We start from the raw sequence: 24,993 nt of genomic DNA, 5'->3' as shown, positions 1-24,993 counted from the left end.
TAACAGGCCAAAAGGACTTCACTAAAGCTCTTTTGCGCTTATCTTTCCTTCCATTCATGTTCAAAGAACCGATTTTAAATTTCTCCATACGAAAGAAAGAAACAGACAAAAAGCAACATTCAATGAACAAAAGTTCAGCAAGAAACACTGTGCAGTACATGGTCATTGAGAATTTCTTCCTTTCTTAACCATTTTAACTGATTTTTCCTTTCGCAGAGTTGGAATGTGTGTTTTTTTTTAAACGAAATTGCTTTCTTTCATCCAACTGACCAAAACCAGCCCTCCTTTTAAGCACATTAACTGAATGGATGAATTTATCAGTAACATCGAAGTAATCACGATTGTCTGTTGATCTTTTATAGGTTTATAGGTTTACAACCCAATTTTATTTCAGTAAACCCACTTGCAAATTTTCCGAACTGACGAAGCCCATTTTCCAACAACTCATTTGGAATAAACCATGGAACACCTGACACCGTGATCCGCTTGGATGGTGCCGACAGTGGGGACACCTGAACAAACAGCTGATTGATGAACACGCCACGCTCTATCAGCTGATAGACGTTCTGGTCTTTCTTTAGGAAGACAACAACGCCTTTGTTCATCCTCGAAGCATACAACACATTCTCATGACCCACCTGGTCTCCTGCCGCCAGTAGAACATCCTCCACCAACACGGTGTTATCCGGAGGAACGATCCGTACTCCCTTCTGGAGTGACGGAGGTGGCGGCTCGACGGGCACCATTGTGCCCGGAGAGCCCTCACAACACCAGTAATTACACAAATAACGAATCGCAAACGAAAAAAGATAAAGCACTTACCTGACCATGTACATAGACCAGAGGAAAAGAAAAGGGTGCAATTAGTTCATCCACAGGGACAGAATAATCATTCAAACCATTCGCGCCACTCGATCCACCAGTCATGCTCACCAGAAAACAGAAGCCGAAGGAGAGGAGAGGAGAGGAGAGGAGAGGAGAGGAGTGGAGAGAAGAGTGGAGAGGAGAGTAGTGGAGAGGAGAGAATTTGTCACTACTAGACAGCTTTGATGAAATTGTAGAAGTGATTTCAATCTCACTTCCTTATATAGACACATAAAACACACTGTAAATTTCCCCTGACCCCTCAGTGCGGTCTGAAAGTAATCTGAATCAGGACAACCAGTGTTGCATAAAGCAGCTGTGAACAGCTGCTTTATGGCCTCCATGGCCTCTCCAAACTCCTCCCACACCCTCTGTTTTGCCTCCATCACAGCCGAGGCTGCAGTCCTTTTGGCCTGTTGGTACCCTGCAACTGCATCAGGACTCCCCAGGGACAACATGCCCCTGAAGGCCTCCTTCTTCAGTCGGACGGCTTCCCTGACCACTGGGGTCCACCACGGTGTTCGAGGGTTACCACCCCTTGAGGCACCCAAGACCTTGAGCCCACAGCTCTCGGCTGCAGCTTCAGCAATGGAAGCTTTGAACATTGACCATTCAGGTTCAATGCCCCCAGCCTCCACAGGGATGCATGAGAAGCTCCTTCGGAGGTGTGAATTGAAGGCCTCACGGACCGAGTCCTCCTCCAGACATTTCCAGTTCACCCGCACTACTCGTTTGGACTTACCAGGTCTATCCAAAGGTTTCCTCCGCCAACGGACCAAACTCACCACCAGGTGGTGATCAGTTGACAGCTCCACCCCTCTCTTCACCTGAGTGTCCAAAACACACGGTCGAAGGTCAGATGATACGATCACAAGATCAATCATTGACCTCCTACCCAGGGTGCTCTGGTACCAGGTACACTTATGAGCATCCTTGTGTTCGAACATGGTGTTAGTTATGAACAATCCGTGACTAGCACAGTTCAACAACATAACACCGCTCGGGTTTAGATCAAGGAGGCCATTCCTCCCAATCACGCTCCTCCAAGTGTCTCCATTATTGCTGACGTGTGCATTGAAGTCCCCCAGGAGAACAGTGGAGTCCCCTGCATGGATCCCTTCAAGGACCCCATTTAGGGACCCCAAGAAGGCCGAATACTCTGAACTGATATTTGGTGTGTATGCACAAATAACTGCCAGAGTTTCCCCCCCCCACAGCCTTAATGCGCAGGGAAGCGACCCTCTCATCCACCGGGGTAAACTTCAACGGCACTCAGCGGCACTCAGCCGGGGGCTTGTGAGTATCCCCACACCCGCCCTGCGCCTCACGCCTGACGCAACTCCGGAGTTACACAAGGTCCAAACCCTATCTAGGAGTTTGGATCCAGAACCGAGGCTATGCGTGGAGGTAAGCCCCACCAGATCCAACTGGTAACGCTCCACCTCCAACACAACACTCCTGAATCCAACTACCCCAACTGACCCGTCCTCTGTTGCAGAGGCAGAGCTGGAGGATGATGGGGGATCCGAGTCAATCTCTCGGGGCGAAGTCACTGAGGTAGTTAAACAACTTCACGGTGGCAAAGCCCCGGGTGTTGATGATATTCGCCCGGAAATGCTGAAAGCTCTAGGTGTTGAGGGGCTGTCATGGATGACACGCCTCTTTAACATTGCGTGGAAGTCTGGGACAGTGCCGAAAGAGTGTCAGACTGGGGTGGTGGTTCCTCTTTTTAAAAAGGGGGACCAGAGGGTGTGTGCCAACTACAGGGGCATCACACTCCTTAGTCTCCCTGGGAAAGTTTACTCCAAGGTGCTGGAAAGGAGGGTCCGGCCGATTGTCGAGCCTCAGATAGAGGAGGAACAATGTGGGTTCCATCCTGGTCGTGGAACAACGGACCAGCTTTTTACTCTCACAGAGATCCTAGAGGGGGCTTGGGAGTATGCCCATCCAGTCAACATGTGTTTTGTAGACTTGGAGAAGGCGCACGACAGAGTAACCAAGGATATACTGTGGGAAGTACTGCGGTACTATGGGGTGAGGGGGCCTCTCCTCAGGGCCATCCAATCCCTGTTTGCCCAAAGTGAGAGCTGCATTCGGGTTCTCGGCAGTAAATTGGACTTGTTCTGAGTAGCTGTTGGCCTTCGCCAGGGCTGCGCTGTATCACCAATTCTGTTTGTGATTTTCATGGACAGGATATCGAGGCGTAGTTGTGGTGAGGAGGCTTTACAGTTTGGTGGCCTGAGGATTGCATCGCTACTTTTTGCAGATGATGTGGTCCTGTTTGTGTCATCAGCCTGTGATCTGCAGCGCTCACTGGTCTGGTTTGCAGCCGAGTGTGAAGCGGTGGGGATGAGGATTAGCACCTCCAAATCTGAGGCCATGGTCCTCAGCAGGAAACCGGTTGACTGCCTTCTCCGAGTGGGGAATGAGGTCCTTCCACAAGTGAAGGAGTTTAAGTATCTTGGGGCCCTGTTCACGAGTGAGGGAACAATGGAGCATGAGATTGGACGGAGAATTGGGGAAGCAGGAACGGTATTGCAGTCGCTTTACCGCACTGTTGTCACAAAGAGGGAGCTAAGCTGAGAGGCGAAGCTCTCCATCTACCGTTCAATCTTCGTTCCTACCCTCACCTATGGTCATGAGCGATGGGTCATGACCGAAAGAACGAGATCGCGGATACAAGCGGCTGAAATGGGCTTTCTCAGGCGGATAGCTGGTGTCTCCCTTAGAGATAGGGTGAGAAACACTGCTGTTCGCGAGGGACTCCGAGTAGAGCCGCTGCTCCTTCGCGTGGAAAGGAGTCAATTGAGGTGGTTTGGGCATCTGATGCGAATGCTTCCGGGACGTCTCCCTAGGGAGGTGTTTCTGGCACGTCCAGCTGGGAGGAGACCTCGGGGCAGACCCACGACATTATATCTCAACACTGGCCTGGGAACGCCTTGAGATCCCCCAGGCAGAGCTGGTGGATGTGGCCGGGGAAAGGGAAGTTTGGGGCTCCCTGTTGAAGCTGCTGCCCCCGCGACCTGACTACAGATAAGCGGTGGAAGATGGATGGATGGTTCTGAGAAGGACTGGACTGATGAGAACTGGGCCCACTGTGGCTCAGTTCAGGTATCTCTGAATGGGGTTTTATGATATTAGCTTTAACAGCTTAAAAACTAAACTGTTATGATTATTAGCCACATTTGTTCCAGTACCAAAAGATATGGCAGATATAGCCTGAAAAGAAAAAAAAAAAACTAAACTTTTGTCGACACCAAGGCTGCATTTGACCTTGTGGCGAAAAATCAAAAAAAAGAAAAGAAAAACATTTTATTAAGTTAAACTGTACCTGAAATCAGGCTTTTGGTTTTGTTTTGGGTTTTTTCTGGAATGAATGAGCATGCGGTTGGAATGCAGAGGTTTTGAAAGTACGAGGTGGAAATGAACTTTTTGAATGGAGGAGTAACTTCCCTTCCTATAACTTACAGGAGACAATACAACAGTGCTATTTGACAGCAATTCCCCCTCTACCACTTTGCAAAAGAAAAAGTCTTGGTATGTAAATGTCTTGATTTCAAATAAAAGAGAAAAGTGGCTGTTGAAAGGAATGTGAGGCAGCAGTTCTGCTGTTCTGAAGATTAAATCAGAGCAGTAACTGCCCCAGTGAAAGCCTCGTCTGCAGTTTGCATTGGATGAACACCGGCTTTCCTTTCAAGTCAATCATTACATGTCAACACAAGTGAGCACACAATTGTTTGTGTGAACACTGTTAAACAATGGCACTATCGGTGAAAATACAAGTGTAATTTTTAACAAAGCAGAATTGATGTAGGTATGATCAACAGAAAAAGGATATTCCATATGAGGCTTAAAAACGTGTGGGTGAGTCATGAAAGTCTTCAGTGCCTTAAACCAATTAAAATGAGCTAAAATTGTGATGTTCTGTAATCACATTGGCCTGGATGTTACAATCAGAAGAGATAGGTAGCAATCACACAACAGAGCTCCAAGGCAAAGAATCTGCCAAGCCTCTGCTCTCCTTTACTGTGTGATACTAAAGGTCATTGATTTACAAAATGCATCAAAACAAATGGATTTAAAGTGCAATATTCCACAGTGGAACCCTGGCCTGCATTATTTTGTACTAAAGCAGGACATGAAATCGAAAAAAAACCCCAAAAACAAGTCAGTTAGTCACAGAGGACTTGAAATAGTCTCTCAACACACGCGCGCACGCACGCACACACACACAAACACACACACACACACACACACACACACACACACACACAGTGAAACCTCTATTTCTTCAGTATGTGGTGCAAAAAGAGAAGCCTGTCCTTCAAAAGTGTTGCTATTTCTGTTTACCACAAGGCTCCGAAAATTCTATCATTAGGAAAACTAGGAGGCAATGAAAATACTACTGGGAACACATGGACTCCATACAGCCACAAAAAAGAAACCTAACTGACACGGTATACTGTCATTCTACCAGTTACCGGTAACAACCTCTGTGATGTGTTCATCAACATTCAAGTGTAACAAAAGTGATGTTTTCCCTCCTCTAGTAATCACCAGTTTTTTTAGACTCTTTATCACTGGCTCATTCAATGAATATCCCAAATTTAGAAGGTGGCATGATGTGTAGTGACTAAACTGATAGTGTTGCAAAGACAGAATAAGAGAATAATGAGAGAGAATAAGAGTATAGGAGCTACATGGATGTGATTGAACCATAGTATATTGTATAACAACTTGTGGCATACAGGCTGTGGAAAAGTGAATCCAGATCAACCCCACACCCCAGAATGACGGTTTTGTTTTTCTACCCTTAATTCACTTATTTCAAGATGTCTGAATCTTTTCTCTCCTTTTATCCGATCTCTGCTCAAACAATGTCAATCCTGTATCACCCTCCAACCACATTAGCATTAACTGCCATGAATAATGTCTGTAAACAAACTCACATGGTAAAGGCAGATCTCCAGAGTGATGTCATCAACTGTCAGTCAGTCAGTATCAGTAATGCCAAATAATTAAAAAAAAAACACACCAACCACAACAACAAATGGTCCCGCCTCAAATTTTTACTTATGCTGTCTGATTTCTCTAGCAACAAAACCAAACCAAATAAAAGTATATCAATCACCCACCAACCTTTGCAGAGCATGTACAGTAAAACAGTTCTTGAAAGGTATTCTCTTTCATTTTAGGAAACAAAATAAATTCTCTCTCAATACATACATCAAATATCAAGTATTCCATCAACATACCTACATGCTCTAGTTGATGATTTTCCATTCAGAATGATTCAGGGCTGACTGAGATTAGAGTCCCTTTGTGTCACATTCTTTGTCATTGGTAGAGGAAAATTCAATAAATTAAAGCACTTAAATACAACAATCAAAGAGAAGTGTTGTATCTTAAAATGCATAGTGTACCTTTGAACTTTTAGAGTACCGCAAAGACAAAGATTTGATTTGTGTAAATTTTAAGTTTCATGAATTCTCAAACTTAAAACAAATTGTTGTGTATTTCACTCTTCATCCAAGATTACTTTGTGACCTGGACTAGGGTTTTGCTTTGTTTGAAACTGGTAACATCCCAAAACTTCTGAGAGAGAAGCATTTGCAGTAAACCCGTATTTGTTTTTGGCCATTATGTGACAACAGAAACACATTCTATAAACTTTTATAAAAAGTGCCCATTAAAAAACATGTCTTTGGCAATATGTTAAAGGGGGGTAACTTAATAGGGTTTCTATTGTCACTTCCAGTTCCTGCAAAATCAACAATCTTTGCATATAGGTAATATAATTTTACAGTGATTTTGAAAAGTCACACTATTCAATCATGTAATACAAACATGTATTAGTATCTTACACCAGTGACACCAAGTCTTTATGTCAAGTTGCATTTCTGTCAACTCGCTAAATCCTTTAGTTCTAGTATATTTAGAATGTCCTCACTAGGCACCACAGCGCTGAGAGGGAAATACTCATGTCATATACTTGCACTCTCAACATGACAGAGATTAAAAGAAAAATTAAAAATAATCTGCATTTTAAGACACAGAGACAGTTCTTATATGTAACATTAAAGGACTGTGTGTGCCAACTCGTGGTACTATCAAGTCATTATAGGAACACCATACCTTCCCATTTACAAGCTAATCTAACTAAACTATGTCTGAAAAAAATAAATGAAAAATTAACACTCTGCTCTTCATCTAAATAAAGGGGCAGAATATGTTGTCCAGACAAGACAGTATTCAAGACATCTAAGCCTGCTGAAAAGCATATAACCGGCTGGAGATGGGAGACCTCTTTCTCATCCCATACACTGCCTGTGGTCTCAGCAATCTGACAGTGTAACCATGACCTGATTACCTGTCCCCTGAAGCCTGTAATCACTAAAGCCAGTAGACAGGCACAGTCAGTCTGCTGACAGGGAGAATAATTGAAGGTGATGCAACATGCTGCTAGCCTCGCTAATGAAATATGAAAACAAAGAGCAGAGATGAGGCTGCAGGGCAACTAAGAGGACCAGACTGGAGGGCAGGACAACTCCTTCTAGTCACCAGCCACAATGAGGTTGACCTGACTATCAGACATTTTAAATTCTGATGTCTAAAGATATTCTAACCCTGATCATCCCCTCAAAGTGGCACAACTATTTAATCAACTGCCTTTTTCCAGTAATTTCCTATTTTTTTCCTGTTACTCGTGTTCATCAAAAGGTCAAAAGGTGCTGTATTTAAATTTCAAGGTGTAGCTGTGGAACCAGTAACAGTGTTTTACATGTTATCACCAAACAACTAGGGAACATTAGTCCAGCATCAGTGATGTCACCCATAACATTCTGATTGGACTTTTCAAAATGTGGGTTTTTTGTTAATAAGTAAAATGACAGAAACTCCCATCATACAATAGCAAACAATACCTCAAAACTAACAACTCCTTGAGCATTATTATATTTTTGAAAATGAACATTACATACAGTTACAATTATTTGTTTGGTAACAGTTGACTACAGCATATTTCATTCAATTTAATTAAAAGGATGAGGTTGGTAAAAACTTTCAAACCCGAAAAAATTAAGAAGAAGCTCGTGAGGACAGTATTTCAGCAATACCATGAAATAGTGAACAAACAAAGCCATTTATTCCAGATCTAGCCATCAGCTTTTAGAGAATTTCCCCAAACCATGGCACATTTAGAGGGCAACTTGAATAATGATCACACTGCCTTTACATAGGACACTTTCACAGTACTAGAAGCACTCTGGGAACCATAAATTTAATGAATAATAGCAGAGAATATATTTCAGGAAAGCTACATTTACATTTGGCTCACATTAATTGTTCTGAATCCTTTACTCACTAACGTTCCTGACCTCTGAGCTTATCACCTATCTTAAAGTCCATAGTAAAGGTGAAAGAGTCTAATTTCCCTTCGCATATGTGGATGTGACATTTTTTCCTCTATCTGTCTCATAAGGGTTTTTCCTCTGTCCGACCACTTTCAATGACTAGAGGCATGTCCTGAACACAGATTATGACAGATTCTTTCATCCCATAGCCATCAAAGTAAATATACAGTAGAAGCCCATCTGTTACAGGCCACATATCTTTCTAACATTTTGACACTGATATTTTTCAGATTAATGTATCGGGAGAACTTTAAATATGTTTGAGATCCTGCTTAGTCTCTGCAACATACTCTCATGACATCTAGAGATCTGTAATATATTAAGCTAACAAATACAAGCGAAAAAATAAAATATTAACACATTTTCTGGCAATATCTAGTGATTCTTTTATGTGGATTAGCCATAATGAGTCATTGTTAAAATGTCTGTATTTTTTTCAATCCCCAAACATCCACATATACCTGTGGACAGTTTGGGAGCTGGAGCTAGTTTTCATTTAGAAGATAACATTTTTTTATTGGACTTGAAAAAGGGTTGTTGTTGTTTTCATCGATCCCAGCATTATTTACAGATAAATTTAAATAAAATATTGGTTAAAAAAAGAAAAATCCCTAATGATCATAATAAGGTTTGCAAAACACAGCCTTCAAACTCATTACTTTTCCACATTTTTCATATTATTTTGAGACAATAACATCTGACAAATACTGTATTGCCATTATTGAAACACACATTGTAGTTTGACCTAGCATAACCTGACCCCAAATTTGCATTGCACACTTTCCAAAATTGAATAGATTGCAGGGCAGTTTGAATCACTGGTGTTCATCCTGAGATTTAAGACAAAACGTATTGAAGTACAATGATTTTTTTTTATATGACAGTCCAAGTCAAACTTTTTCAATTTAGGTTTGTTGGCAAACTGTACCATTTATCAGCCATTTGTCATATCCAGACCCACAAGAGTAGTTCAAATAGGTAAGATTAACAAACACTACTGTAGTCCAAACACTTCAGCCCATGACCAGCATCCCTTAAACACTGTGCCAACCTCTGTAGATAACTTACGGATCCATAGTCGTTTTGTGTTAAGACCAACTTTATATCAGAGTTCCATTTTAAACAAGACATCCACCATTACTGTCCCAAATGCCGAAGTTGTTCCAGTAATTCAAAATAATCTAGATAAAACTCGGAAGTTTAGGGATGCTGCTCTAGAATGGACCATCGGTATTTCTGGGGGAGGAAGAGTGAAGCATATGCTTAAGAGAACACTCTTCATATGGCGAAACATGGTCTCATGTCTCAGCGATGCTCTGGAGCTACTTTGCTTCCTCGATCACTGGAAAACTTCAGTATTTCGAGGTTGAGATAGATTCCATCAACGATCGGGACACAAAAAAATATCTTGCACTCTGTGTGGACCCTAAAGCTTTGACATCACTCGACATTACTAAAACTAACGATCCTAAATTAACCTCCGAGCATCGGGAGACAACAAACTAGCTAACCAGCTAAAGATAGTGAACTGAAGTGCTCTGACAGCTGTTGAAAGTTTTATGAAGCTGCCGATTGAGACACCTTGTGTTCAGTACACGTACTCACATGTAAAACCAGGTGGCGACACAATCACAGCCAAACAAATAACCGTCACTCGGCGGCTGCACAGTTCCAGAGCAGTTTCTATTACTGCTTTCGTTTTCTGCTTACTGCTTTGTCAAAGAGTGAAGACGAATATCACAACCCTATGACGGGAAAAGTTGATGGTACTGTCTCCCTCTCAGAAGAGGTTATCAGCAGCCGACACAGACTGTCCCTCACACAACAGTTTTCTACACTTACCCACTCCAAATGCTTCCCTAATGACGCCCCGCTCTCTCTCCCACGGTCTGCTGCCCACCGACTAATCTGAGTTCTTCACGTGAGACAAACCAGAGGAGCCAGAGCTGAGAGGCTTGACTCCTCCCACCAGAGCGTGCGCGCGCGTGTTCGGATCGTCCCGCGTGCGGTCCGGACAGAGCCGGCTCGAGCCGCGGCGAGTCCCGATTCAAAAGGGATTTGGGGCTGGTGACGTAATGCGACTGAGCAGCCACTCTCAGTTTTTGATCATGTATTTTCTCACTGACACCGTTCACAAGACACTATGAAGCGTTTCCCCCCCTGCTGTGATCCGGACCAGTCCTGTCAGTCTTTCACAGATTGACCCCGTAGAAAATACACATGCAAAAACATTTCATTCACTACAATGGCAGAAACAAAAACAATATTAAAAGTATCTAACAGTAGACCCTAACACAAGAATTGAACACAGACCGCCTACATGATTTAAAATAAACCTTTTATTTATTTCTACATTTCTTATATTCTACCACAAGAAATCCAGTCTCAGGAGGGATGCCCATACTTCCCTCTCCCCAGATCCTCCTCCGGAGGGATCCTGAGGCTTTCCCAATCCAAGTGAGAGACAGTCTCTCCAGCATGTCCTAGGTCTTTCGCAATGGTCTCCTCACGGTAGAACATGCATGGAACACCTCCCCAGGGAGGCGTCCAGGAGGCATCCGGAACAGATGCCCGAGCCAATGGAGTTGGTTCCAGTGGCTTGGGCATTGGATCCTCTCTCCTCCGGGCTCCTGCTGGTGACTGAGCTCCTCACCCTATCTCTAAGGTTGCACCCAGCCACTTTACGAAGGATACTCATTTCAGCAGCTTGTATCCAGGATCTTGTCCCTTCCGTCATGACCCAAAGCTCATGATAATAGGTGAGAGTAGGAACATAGATTGACCAGTAAATCGTCTTATAACTCAGCTTGTTCTTCATTACGACAGACCAATATAGCGACCGCATCACTGCGGAGGCTGCACCCATCCATCTGTCAATCTCACGCTCCATCCTCCCCTCACTCGTGAACAAGACCCCATGATACTTAAACTCCTCAACTTGGGGCAAAGACTCTCCACTAACCTGAAAAGTGCACATCGCCCTTTTCCAGTTGAGAACCATGGTGTCGGATTTAGAGGTGCTGATCCTCATCCCACTTGCGTCACAATCAGCTTCAAACTGTCCCAGTGCATGCTGAAGGTCCAGCTTTAATGAGGCCAATAGGACAACATCATCTGCAAAAAGCAAAGATGAAATCATTTGGTCCCCAAACCAGACTCCCTCCAGATCCTGGATGCGCCTAAAAATTCTGCCCATAAAGATTATGAACAGAGCCGGTGATTGAGGGCAGCCCTGATTAAGTCCAACATGCACCTGGCACATATTTGTCAAAAATCCATTGGACTCACATACATTGTACCCTTGACATGTATGTAATGGTTTTCACTCCGAGCTGTGGTTAATATGCACAATAATGTAAAGAGTTCTAGAGCCTGACTTACTGAACATAAAGTACAGCAAAGTAACCAAATAAACCTGTGGCTAATGTGATGTGTGTAGGTTCTCATTCATCCAGGTCATGGTTATCCAAGGTTATCTAAATAAATCCACTGGATTTTAAGTAAGTTCCATGAAGTTATTTCACCATTTATCCAAGAGACTTCTGTCAGTTTCTGTGGTTTTGGTGTTGTCTCAGCTTTTAACGTCTGTGAGGTGTGAGGTGGCCCTTCAACAATAATTGAAGAGACACAATAGTTCCCTGGGAGTGCCACGGAAGGTCAGTGGAGATCCTTGAAATGCTATGCATTTACAGTAAACAATTAAAAATCAAGAGAAATTAAAACATGAAGGGTCTGTGAAGGTCTTCCTGGACTGTAAATTGCATTCAGACTTAACACTGAACTGGAGGTTGCATGTGAACCAGGAGATCCTCTCTCAGGACTGAAACCACCATCATTCTCGCAGATGTAGTGATAGAGGATGTTTACATACATCATTAAAAAATACAGGTCTTTAAATTTTGCTTCAAATCAAAAAATGTATAATGTGTAAAAGTATGGAAGAACTACAGTATCAGTTACAAACAAGGCAGTCAGACACTGCAACATACCGCAAAGGGTAGGTCATGGTACCCTGAAAGTAATACCTGACAAGTGCATAGCTTTGACATTTCAGGCTAGGTCAAAGCTAATCACTAGCTTTGATCTATGGTGTTACACTGGCCTTCTCCCTCGTCTTTGTGTCTTATCTGGTTCCTGAGTGTACAAAAGTTGAAATTTGACCTTGACCTAGTTTTCTCAAGGTCAAGATCATCATCTCATTTTCATCCCCTTTGCCTCAATTTAGTAATGTGCTTTTTGTTTCATCTTTCTATCTGCAAGGGTCACAAAGATATTTGGTGGACATAGAAGAAGTAAAGATTGTGTAGGCTGGGCAGGCAGCTGGCAAAGGAAATACTGAAGCAAAAAGGAAGAAACAATTAGTAAACAGGATCCAAAATTGCTAATAGCAAAAACTCATGGGAAAACTGGCTCGAGTCTTGATAATACCACTGTGGGTGTTGGAACAGTCCGACAAAGACTGACATGAGAGTCAGGCCAGATAAGGTGAAGAGATGATGAGACAATGGGGAGCAATGGTGCAGCAGCAGAGGACGTGCAGGTGAGGAGGAGAAGGAGGAGTAACCACACCCAGACACAGACAACAGAGAGAGAAACAGGAAAAAAAAACACAACACTGCATGTTTTGAATGTCTCTGGCATTTCAGTTGAAACTTCAGTCTCATAACATACTCATGACTGGACAACATAAACCTGGGTCATTTGAAAAAGTGTTGACATCAGACTTTGCAGCTGGCAAGTTCAATACAGCCCATATTAAATCCCATCGTAGTAATAGATTCATGATATTTTATTTAGTTCTGCCCTGAAGGAAGTAGAAGAATGTGTCTGACGAAAGGTCACATATTCAAGTTTACGTAACCAGATGAAATGATTAGTTTGGAGGACTCACTCCTCTCTCCATCATCAAAACTGTATGATGCTTTGGGCAAAAGTCACAGCCAGTCTGTTTGAATTTCAAATGTTATCTTAGAAAAATGTGTTGCCGTAAAACATTTAAACTTTGGTTCTGTGAGTCATTCAGCAGTTAAAGTGTACCTTGAAATATATATAGAACTCACTGTCTTCTACATGGGACTGCTCCAAAAAAACGCCTGCTAAATAACACAACATAAACAAACATGCATAAGAAAGGCAGTGCCACATTCAAATATGGAATGGGGGTTTGGGGTTGTTACCACTGCATAGTGTCATCATGAGCTTGAGTGAGGGAGCTTACAGGTGTTATTGTCTAGTGATTCAAAATAATGATGATGATTGTTGTTGTAGTTGTTCTTCTTCTTCTTCTTAGTGGACCTGACCCACAGTGGAGACTTCTATGCAAACCTCCCCTCAAGAAAAAAACAGCCGACCTCCAGTGGAGGATTTTACATGGTGCCATCGGTTCCAATGCTTTTATCTTTGTTTTTAACCCTGCGGTGTCCAGCCAGTGTCCCTTCTGTCCCCTTCGTGAGACAGTCTTTCATGCTTTTAGTGAGTGTGGGAGACTTGCGGTGCTGTTCACTCTTCTAACGAATGTTCTTAATTTTTTCAGTGAAAATTTTAGTATCAGGATATTCATCTACGGTGCTGGGTACAATAAATCGAATCAAAGAAAGTGGCAGCTTTTAAATTTTATCTCAGGAGAGGAGAATTGAAAACAATACTGTTCAGGAAGCAGCTACCGTTTTTTTGCTGTAACATCAGATGTTGCTTAAAACTAGAATTTAGTTTATATGAAATGACAAAAGACCTACAGTAAATAACCTTAGGAACATCTGGTGTTACAAAAATGTCCTATGCACTTTAGTTGATGATCACCTCACTTTTGCAAACTTCCTGATAGAATACACTAATTTTTAAATTGTATTTCCTTTTGTTTGTTGGTGTTTAGTGTTTTTGAAGTTTCATCTAATGAAAAATTGTTAAATTTTCTGATTGTGATTGAAGTTTTTTTGCACAAAATCTTCTTCTGAAGCACTTTAGTGCTTTCATCTAATGTAAAATTGTAAAATGTTTGAATGTGATGAAAGTGTTTTTGCAAAAATAAAAATAAAAATCTTCTGTGTTTTAAGTCCTGTACTTTGAATATGAATGGAGCATATTCAACATGGAGACAACAGCCTCCGTTTTTAGTTTGATGAATGTTAGTTTTCTTCATTCAGGAATGTTTTTCCTGAATTCCTCTTTGTGTGAATCTCTTCTGGATTTTGTGTCAACGTGATTATCTTGTAATTTGGCTTTTATGAATAAATGGACTTTTAAAAATCAAATCAAAAATCTTCTTTGGATTTTGTGTCAACGTGATTTTCTTGTAATTTGGCTTTTATGAATAAAATGTATTTTTTAAAAATAAAAAAAATATTCTTCTTCTCTTCTTCTTCTTCAGTAATATTGTGAGGGGGCGGAGTGAAGGTGGGACAAGTGAGGATGGTGGCAGGGTGGCTGAGAGAGCAGGTGGAGTGATGGGTGAGAGTGGGGCGGCGCCCAGCGAGTTGGGTGATGCGACGGTTGTGGTGGGGGAGAATGGTGGGCTGACAGGTGAACAGGGGGAGGATGGAGAGGTAGTGATTGAACTGGATGAGATTATGGAGGCGGTAGGTGAACTGGGTGAGAAAGGTACACTGGGTGAGGCTAAGGTGGTGACAGGTGCAGTGGGTGAGAATACGAGGGAGACTGGTGATAAAAATGAGAATGTTGAGACAGGAAACCAGACAGGTGCTGAGGCTGTCACAGACGACCATGTGTCTAAAAGGATTCCTGTTCCTACTAGGCGGCGCGGTAAGCAGAAGAATGTTTTAACTGTTTCTGCCAGATGTAAAGCCGGATTGAGGTCACACCGAGTAGTGACAGTGATGATTGTATGTCTGATTACAGTGACCTATCTCATACTCCAGTCACTGCCAGTCAACAGCACGATTTGTACCCTGAAAAAATATTTAAATTGTTTTTACAACAAACTAAAGGCATGAAAGGTCTGAATCTAGAAAAGTTTTTTCCTAATAAATTATTTTTTTATAATTCGGCAAAACAACTTTTTAAAACAGAGCCACATCAGAACTCAGTGACCAAGAGATATGCCGACTCAAAAAGAAAATGAGTAAAGTCCGCAAACAACTGAGGCTTTAATTTTGCTTTTATTTTTCCCCCCTATTTAGTTACTTTAAGGTCTCTTCAACTTCCCCCTCATCATGAATTATTTTAGAGTGGGGACGTTAAACGTAAATAGAGCCAGAGAAGAAAGGAAGAGGGCACTGGTCTTTGACATAGCAAGGAGGAAAACTATTAATGTTCTGTTTTTACAAGAAACACACAGCGACGAGAACAATGAGGTGGACTGGATGAAAGAGTGGAAAGGACAGGTGGTCCTGGACCACAACACCACACTGAGTGGTGGAGTGGGCTTCCTGTTCTCTAGAACTTTTAACCCAACATCTCTAGAAATCGAGCATGTCTTAAAGGGGAGGTGTCTTTTAGTCAAGGCACATTTTGAACACCGCACCCTGGTTTTTGTAAATATTTATGCTCCAACAAACGGTGCAGAAAGGAAGGGCTTTCTAGAAATAATACAAGCTAAGCTAGATAGCTGTGGTTCGGAAGACTTTTTAATTTTGGGTGGGGATTTTAACTGTACTGAGGATGGGATGTTAGACCGTAACCACGCGGAGCCTTACCCAGCATCCCAACACACTCTAAAACGGCTGGTCTCTTCTCGTGGCCTAGTGGATGTGTGGAGGAGGATGCATCCAGACTGCCGACAGTACACTTGGTCCCACCTGACAGAAGGATGTCTTTAGCCAGGCTGGATCACTTTTACTGTTTTAAACACCATTTCAATGCTTTCAAAGACTGTAATATAATGCCAGCTGCTTATACTGATCATTCTCTGGTTTCATGTCGCATTGTGATGGGAAATATTTTACCTAGGAGTGCATACTGGCATTTTAATTCAACTTTAGCTTTGGACAGAGGCTTTAGAGAGATCTTCAGTTATTTTTGGAGCACTTTTAGACTTAGAAAAGCTGATTTTACCTCTCTTAGGCAGTGGTGGGACTATGGCAAAACAGAGATAAAAGTCCTGTGCCAACAGTATACTCTGAACGTCACACGTGACACCTGCCGGTCTATGAAACACCTAGAGGCTGAGATTGTGGAGTTAGAGACAAGCGCTTCCACAGGAAATCAGAGGTGTACTGAAATCCTCAAGTCCAAAAGAATGGCTTTAGCCAACCTGTTGGATACTAAAGTACAGGGTGCCCTAGTCCGATCCAGGGTACAAAACATCACCGAGATGGATGCTCCCTCTAGCTTCTTCTTCGGCCTGGAAAAATAGCATGGACAGACCAACGTGATCCACTCCCTGCTTTCTGACACAGGACAGGAGCTGACAGCCCGGACAGATCAGAAGGCGAGCTGTGAGTTTTTATTCATCTTTGTATGACAGTGACTACCGGGAAAACCAGCCACTGTTAGAGGAGTTCTGTGCAGAGCTACCTCAGGTCTCCATGGAGACAAATTCACAACTTGACCGGCCGCTGGAGTTAGAGGAACTCCACACTGCCCTGCAGAACATGCAGGGACGACGTTCTCCGGGTATCGATGGTCTAATGGTTGAGTTCTATACAGCCTTCTGGGACATTCTAGCATGTGATATGCTGGAAGTGTTCACCGAAAGTCTAGCCTCAGGGTCTTTGCCACTGTCCTGCCGGAGGGTGGTCGTTGCCCTCCTGCCTAAAAAAAGCAATCTGCAGGACATCAAGAACTGGCGCCCTGTGTCACTGCTCTGCACCGATTACAAGATTCTGTCCAAAGCTTTGGCTACCAGGCTGAGGGAAGCTATGGAGCAGGTCATCCACCGGGATCAAACATACTGTGTGCCCGGCAGGTCCATGGCAGACAATGTCTACCTAATTCGTGATGTTTTGGAGGTGTCCAGATCATTGGGTATAAACGCTGGTCTCATTTCGTTAGATCAGGAAAAGGCATTTGACCGTGTTGAGCACAGCTTCCTCTGGACAACTATGGAGAGGTTTGGGTTCAGCACCGAGTTCATTGCCAAGATCAAGGTGTTGTACAGTGACATTGAGAGTATTCTGAAGTTTAACGGCAGTTTATGTGCCCCCTTCGGGGTGCATCGGGGCATCCGGCAGGGTTGTGCCCTGTCTGGGATGCTCTATGCACTCTCTCTGGAGCCCCTCCTCTGTAAAATCCGCAAAAGCATCGATGGTTTGATTTTACCTGGTGTTAGAGAGAACATTCTTTTATCTGCCTATGCTGATGATGTTGTTGTTCTTATCAAAAACCAAAGGGATGTTAATGTTCTGGTGGGTTTGACAAACTCATTCAATGTTTTAACAACTGCAAAAGTAAACTGGAACAAAAGTGAAGCCCTTGCTGTTGGCGAGTGGCATGGCAACCTCCCTGTTCTTCCTCAAAACTTGTGTTGGAGGACTGATGGTCTCAAATATCTCAGTGTGTACCTGGGAAACGACACAACAACCAGGAAGAACTGGGAGGGCGTCATTGAAAAAATAGAAGGGAAACTTAAAAAATTGAAATGGTTGCTCCCCAGAATGTCGTACAGAGGTCGAGTTTTAGTGATAAACAACCTGGTGGCCTCACAGTTGTGGCACCACTTGGCCTGTATGGAACCCCCATCAGGATTTCTAGCCCAAATCCAGACCAAACTTGTTAACTTTTTCTGGGATGGGCTGCATTGGGTGCCTCAAGGAGTGTTGTTTTTATCAAGAGAGGAGGGGGGACAGGGCCTCATCCACCTGGCTAGCAGAACAGCCACGTTCAGATTACAGTTCATCCAGCTGTTTCTGACTGGACCAGCAGATCTGACCTTGGAGAAAGGTGGCCAGCTGCATATTTAGACAAGTGAGCCACTTGGACCTGGATGCTGCACTGTTTTTAATGGACTCTAAGTTTCTAAAGTTAAACGGTTTGCCTCCATTTTATCATGGTGTTTTTAAGTCATGGGCCCTATTTAAAAACAGCCCAGGAAAAAGCTCTGACTCTTTGTTCTGGTTACTGAGGGAACCACTAGTGCATGGGGCCAGGCTGGACGTCTGCAGTGGAGCCACACCTGGTCTGTCTGCAGCGCTTTGCAGAACCAGGACCATGACCCTCCAGCAACTGGTACACAACGCCGGGCCTGCGCTGGCGGATGCCCAGGCTGTGAACTCCCTGCTGAACATCCAGTCCACCAGGGTGGCTCAGAGGGTGCTACAACTGTGGAGGCAAAGACTTTCCAGGAAGGAGAGAGGCTTCCTCCTGGACTATAGTACAGGGACTGTGCCAGACAGCAAAGATCCTTTCCCAGAGGTCCACATCAGTCCCCTGTTTGGAGAACTGGAGGGTCCTCTCCTTGGAGATGAACGACAGATCAGCCTGCACACGGCCAACAAAAAAATACTGTACAAACAATGTGTAAAAGTAATCAACAAGAAAAACCTGTGTAACAGAGCACCCACTGCCTGGGCCAACAGGATGACAGGAAATGGACCTGACCCACAGTGGAGACTTCTGTACAAACCTCCCCTCAAGAAAAAAACAGCCGACCTCCAGTGGAGGATTTTGCATGGTGCTGTCGGTTCCAATGCTTTTGTCTCTGTTTTCGCCCCTGCGGTTTCCAGCCAGTGTCCCTTCTGTCCCCTTCGTGAAACAGTCTTTCATGCTTTCAGTGAGTGTGGGAGACTTGCGGTGCTCTTCACTCTTCTAATGAATGTTTTTAACTTGTTCAATGAAAACTTTAGTATCAGGAAATTCATCTACGGTGCTGGGTACAACAGATCGAATCAGAGAAAGTGGCAGCTTTTAAATTTTATTTCTGGGGAGGCAAAACTTTCAATTTACGTGACCAGGAAAAGGAAAATTGAAAACAATACTGTTCAAGAAGCAGCTACTGTTTTTTGCTGTAATCAGATGTCGCTTAAAACTAGAATTTGGTTTCTATAAATTGACAAAAGACCTGAATAACTTTAGGAACATCTGGTGTTACAAAAATGTCCTATGCACTTTAGTTGATGATCACCTCACTTTTGCAAACTTCCTGTTATAATGCACTAATTTTTATATTGTATTTCCCTTTGTTTCTTGGTGTTTAATGTTTTTGAGTGTTTAGTGTTTTTGAAATTTCATCTAATGAAAAATTGTAAAATGTTCTAAATGTTCTAAATGTTCTAAATGTTCTAAATGTTCTAAATGTTAAATGTGATTGGAATTTTTTTTGGACAAGATCTTCTGAGGCACTTAAATGCTTTCATCTAATGTAAAACTGCAAAATGTTTGAATGAGATTAAAGTGTTTTTGCAAAAATCAAAAAAAAAATCTTCTTCTTCTTCTTCTTCTTATTATTATTGTATGGAAAAAATGTATTGGACGCACATGAGACATTAAAAAACAGCCCCTCCATGTGACTATGAAAGGCAAAATATTCATTAGTGTACCATGTCTTTGTATTGCAGTGTCACTGTTAAATTTATAATAATGGGTTATCTAAATGTAATTTTTAAATTTTATCCAGAGATCAGAAGGGGATTATTTGAGGTTGTGTCTCACCTGAACAAACCAAAATAAATAAAGAATACCTTCACATTTGTAATGTGCACATAACACAGTCTTGATGTCTTTAGATAGCTAAGACCTGAAAGAATTCCATCAAGTGCACCATTAACAGAAAATTTGTAGCTGTTATTATGCCTTCGTAAGCATTGGTTAAACACTACACACTGCCCGGTGGCACATTGGGTATCAAGAAGGTCATTAGTTCAATTCCACCTGAAGCCATTCTATGTTGAGTTTGCATGTTCTCCCTTTGTCTGCATGGATTCTCTATGGGTTCTCCAGCTTCCTTTCACCTGCAATGATGTGCAAAAGGTGGATTAGCCATCCTAAATTGACTGTGTTCGTGAATGGGTGTTTTTTTTGTGTTGTTGTTGTTGTTGTAAGTTCAGGCTTCCGTTGCAAATGAGAATTGCTTCTCAATTTGGTTAGATAAACAAAGAAGTATTTTTTTCTATCTTTTTTTATTTAAATAGACTACAACGTCCTCATAATAATAATACTGTAATCCCATGGACAGTATCCACTGAAACAACTCAACATCTCCTTCACAACAACTGTTAATAGCCTCTCAGAAACACTTTATAGTTCATACAATTACAGAGGTTTTAGTGACGCATACTCTGCATTCATCTGATTTGAAACGATACATTTTATACTCACATACACTACAAAAAAGGCAGGAAATACTGCAATTCTCCACTGGAGAGAGCTCTCTAAACACAATTGAACCATGCCTGCATCCCATGGCCGTGCTTTGTCATTCAATGATTGACAAAGGCAGTGTGGAAAATTGCAGTGGACCTAGTGCCATAGGTTATGTCAGATATACACTGTGGTGTATTAATGAAGGTGAAGACCTAAAGTATTAATAAATACCATACAAGGCATGTCTGACCTTCTTCCGGTGATGCTTTAGGAATGAAAGTGCAGCTGTTCTCAGTATTTCTCTGGACTTTACTTTGTTTGTCATGGATTTAAGGGTCTTTCATGGTTGTAAATTACATAATAAAGGCAGCTCAGTTACCCATGAAGGTCACAACTCAGCAAAACCTGTAAACCAGTGACATAAATGTCAATCAAACACTAGCATCTGAGTAGTTTTCCTTTTTCGTTCTGCATTTCCCCAACATACACTTGGTGTAAACAGCGGTGCACAATTAATCAAAATGTACACAGGAATGCTGGCATTTACAAAAGAGACAAAAATTTAATTTGACTAATAGTTGTTAGTTCGTCATTATTTGAATGTATCAAAAGTTTTTTAATAATACAGATGAATGTATTATTTTTACAAAAAATATAATTGTTCCTTGCATGATTATTTTCACTAGGATCTTAATCCCTTATCTGGCAAGTGATTATTTTTTGTGATTTGATTTTTTACATGACATTGAAAATTTTGGAAAATGTTACAACTGAAATAAACTTTTGGCATGTCCTGCATTATCACTGTAACCCAATCCAAGTCTATCATAATTGATACAGTTGGCCTTTCAGGATTTTGAGATTTTTAAATTCATTCATTCATGTATTTTCTTTAGATGGAATTTTGTGAATTTGAAAGTAATTCATTGAGTTATTTATAAAAGATTAAATGAAAGAAACAAAGATGTGTAAAATGTTACCGTGTGGTTTAGACTTTTTATTTTATTTCTCAGCTACACTACAAATCACACATGACAGAAATAGAACATTTGAAAAAATCGTGACATCAAGCTGAAATACCAATCTCATAAATAAATTTCACAATTGTTGCTTTGCCTTGCAACAAAAAGTCATTTTTATAGCGCATGTTTAAAATGAAACTTTAGCTGAGATAGCTCACTGGTGAATACAATACAATAAAAAAGAATGATAGCTTGAGCAATCTGAATGAGTCCGAACTCCAGGTTTTACTTTCACAAGGCTAGAGCATTGTTTTACAACACACGCACGCGCGCGCGCGCGCGCGCGCACACACACACACACACACACACACACACACACACACACACACACACACACACACACACACACACACACACACACACACAGAATTTTTGTCTAAACCAAAGCCTTCATCCCTTGGTGACAGATTTTCTCAATTTAATGCAATTCACCTCTTTTGTCTAAATAATCGGTGGTAAACATGGTCATGTCAGTCTCCAGTGCCCTGTATTCAGCTGTGTCAAATTGATTTTCATCAGAGTGTCAGTCTGTGTGAAAATCTTCAACTAAGTAATAAAAGCTAGAATTTTTTTTTACCTTCTTCTAAAATTAAATCCTATGACAACAAAAGGCAGCCTTGGGTGAAGTACTCACCAGATTTGCTCTTAACAATATTTTTCTCAACCAACTTATCCATTTATATCTTTATAGGCAGATATAGTTTAATATATAAAATGGCATTTTTATCCTGAGCAGTAGGTGAAAGGATGGAATGTGGAAAGATAAAGGAGGGATTCAAAGGGCAGGCTAGGGACACAATCTCACCACCCTATAACATGTTATCCACAACTGAATAGAATGTCACACCTTAACAAGATTGCGCAACATACATTGGATTTGATGCGCACAGATGACATTCTCATTTGAAGTCGCAAGAGGTGTAATTGCAAAGTTGCTGTATGAACTAATGCTCTGGCAAATTTAATGACTATGTAAAATGGGCAGCTGTGGTTTAGCCAGTAAGACTGTCACCCACTTATCGGTGGTTTAAGCCCCAGTTCCCCAGTCTACCTGCATATATCCCTGAGCATGATAGTTAACCCAATCAGCTCCTTAAATGTCTTAAGGGCTGCTCATGGTTCCTCAGGGATTGATCAAATCCAAAGAAGAATCCTCCTCACCCTCCTCCCACCCCATCATTAAAGTACTCAGAATAAAAGTGAAATACTCCATTCACTGAATGGAAGGGGGTGGATGGCTAGTCAGTAAATAAAAGGTCAATGCAACACTCTAGGCTGTAATAAGAGCAAGTAACTAATTAGTCATTAGCATCCCATCCCAGATTTTAAAATTTAAGATTGTTTCCATTATATCCCATAGGCCCTCTCATTTTCTGTTTCTGGACAAAGACACAACCAGCATAATCTTAACATTACTGCAAAAATGAACACTTTTGAGGAATTGGAAATGTTACTCAAGCAAGCTAGTGTAAGTATTTAATTTACAGTACAAAGCAAACTATGCATTTGTCAATTTCAGTCATTTGTCAATAACATCCCTCATAATTGATTGCTGACAAAGACATAAAAATCAATAAATAATATTTAAATAGAGTATAAACAATAGGTCATATCCATACTTTGATTTACCAATGTTAATTTAATTAAGCAAACAGAACAAACAATCATTATTTATCAGCATCAGTCATATCTCTGCATGAAAACCCACCTCCCAGTTAGACCAGATATGTTTTTTTCAAAATCGATACAGTAACTAGTGTCCTTCTATAACCATTACTGTGTAAGATGCTGGAGTATCACAGTTCAGGTGGTCATAGTGTTTGCAGCAGCAAGGAATGAATAGAAGTGAGAATCTTGTCTTTGTCTCAGCACCTCTGGACTGTCCAGCTCCACCACCTGTCAGAGAGAACATGTACTGTAAGTCTGGGTTCAGGGTTAAAAAAAGTTAAGGGATTCTGTTTTTTACCTCTCCGCTGTCCATGACCAGAATTCGATCTGAGTTTATTACAGTGTTGATACGATGGGCGATGGTGAGCATGGTGCAGTCCTGGAAGGCTTCTTTGATGGTGTTTTGGATCAAGGCATCTGTCTCTGCATCAATAGATGCTGTTGCCTCATCTAAAAGAATGATCTGTTGGACGACATGAGAGACAATGAACAATGAACCTTTATGCCTTCTTTTAAAAAGACTGATGGCATAACATGGACATAAAGTTGACATTATTTTCATATTTATATTGTTTCTGAAAAAAAAATCAGGATGTCTGGCATCATCCCTAGTGTCAGGAAAGATTAAAATCTGCACTGCAGCAGCACCGTCACGTGGGGTCATGCATCATCGATGACACCCATCACTTCATCAATCAAGGCAGCCATTACAGCACAATACAATCATGAAGCGATACATCTAATTAAATCATGGTTACCTGTGAGGTGAATGGATGTTCCAACACCACAGGAGTTAGACACAAAGATAACAACCTATCTTTCTTCCAAATATCTTCTGGAAAGATTTGAGAGCAATGGAAAGCAAAGATAAACAGGGTATAAATGACCAAAGATCCAAGAATCTGCCATGAGCACCTCAACCCGGATGATTTTGAAAGAGATTTGAAGGTAAGATCATTTTCGGACGGCCTGTAGTATTTATTCTGAAATCCCAAGGTTTAGTGGATAATTAATTAATGTCTGGAGCTACTGGAGGTATTGCATAAATGTTTTTATGGCCTGATTATCATGCGATTATGTACTCGCGAAAAGTAATGTAGCCGCAAGAGGACACAACCCAGTGTCTTATTGTGCCGGTCCCAAGCCCGGATAAATACAGAGGGTTGCGTCAGGAAGGGCATCCGGCGTAAAACTTTTGCCAAATCAAAGATGCGAATCAAACCTATGACTTCCATACCGGATCGGTCGAGGCCCGGGTTAACAACGACCGCCATCGGCGCTGTTGACCTACAGGGCGCCGGTGGAAATTGGATCACTGTTGGTCGAAGAAGGAGAGGAGGAAAGTGCGTTCGCACGAAGAAAGAGAAGAGGAACACCAAGAGTATAGGACTGAGAGTAGGGACGTTGAATGTTGGAACTATGACAGGAAAAGGTAGAGAGTTGGTTGACATGATGCAGAGGAGGAAGGTAGACATACTGTGTGTCCAGGAGACCAGGTGGAAAGGTAGCAAGGCTAGAAGTTTAGGAGCAGGGTTCAAGTTGTTCTATCATGGTGTAGATGGGAAGAGAAATGGAGTAGGAGTTATCTTGAAGGAGGAGTTTGTTAGGAATGTCCTGGAGGTAAAAAGAGTGTCAGATAGAGTGATGAGTCTGAAGCTAGAAATAGAAGGTGTGATGTTCAATGTTGTTAGCGGGTATGCTCCACAGGTAGGATGTGAGCTGGAGGAGAAGGAGAAATTCTGGTCGGACCTTGATGAAGTGATGCAGAGCATGCCTAGAAGTGAGAGAGTTGTCATTGGAGCAGACTTCAATGGACATGTTGGTGCAGGAAA

General features: G+C 41.9%; 2 protein-coding genes across 5 annotated transcripts in view; both read right to left on the bottom strand.

Moving 5' to 3' along the window:
- The window catches only part of LOC137595109 (myocyte-specific enhancer factor 2A-like), a 69,774-nt gene extending 59,572 nt beyond the window's left edge, over positions 1-10,202 (bottom strand). For 3 of the 4 annotated variants that reach the window (XR_011035419.1, XR_011035429.1, XM_068314995.1), the window contains exon 1: positions 10,119-10,202. The gene's annotated coding sequence lies outside the window, so the exon portion shown is untranslated. Of the gene's footprint in view, positions 1-9,881; positions 9,995-10,118 lie in introns of those variants that run through there. The other variant, XM_068315236.1, reaches the window with a different exon arrangement.
- A 12,754-nt stretch (positions 10,203-22,956) lies between these two features.
- Positions 22,957-24,993, bottom strand: part of abcc12 (ATP-binding cassette, sub-family C (CFTR/MRP), member 12) — a 36,649-nt gene continuing 34,612 nt past the window's right edge. Inside the window, exons 30-31 of the mRNA XM_068314322.1 lie at positions 23,460-23,624; positions 22,957-23,389 (exon numbers count right to left, since the gene is read on the bottom strand). Coding sequence (XP_068170423.1) covers positions 23,297-23,389; positions 23,460-23,624 — 258 coding nt within the window. The 3' untranslated portion in view covers positions 22,957-23,296. The remainder of the gene's footprint in view (positions 23,390-23,459; positions 23,625-24,993) is intronic.

Source organism: Antennarius striatus, chromosome 1 (genome assembly GCF_040054535.1).
Source record: "Antennarius striatus isolate MH-2024 chromosome 1, ASM4005453v1, whole genome shotgun sequence".
NCBI classification, from domain to species: domain Eukaryota; kingdom Metazoa; phylum Chordata; class Actinopteri; order Lophiiformes; family Antennariidae; genus Antennarius; species Antennarius striatus.
Note: the sequence above shows the minus strand (reverse complement) of the source record. Positions and strands in the feature narration are given on the sequence as shown.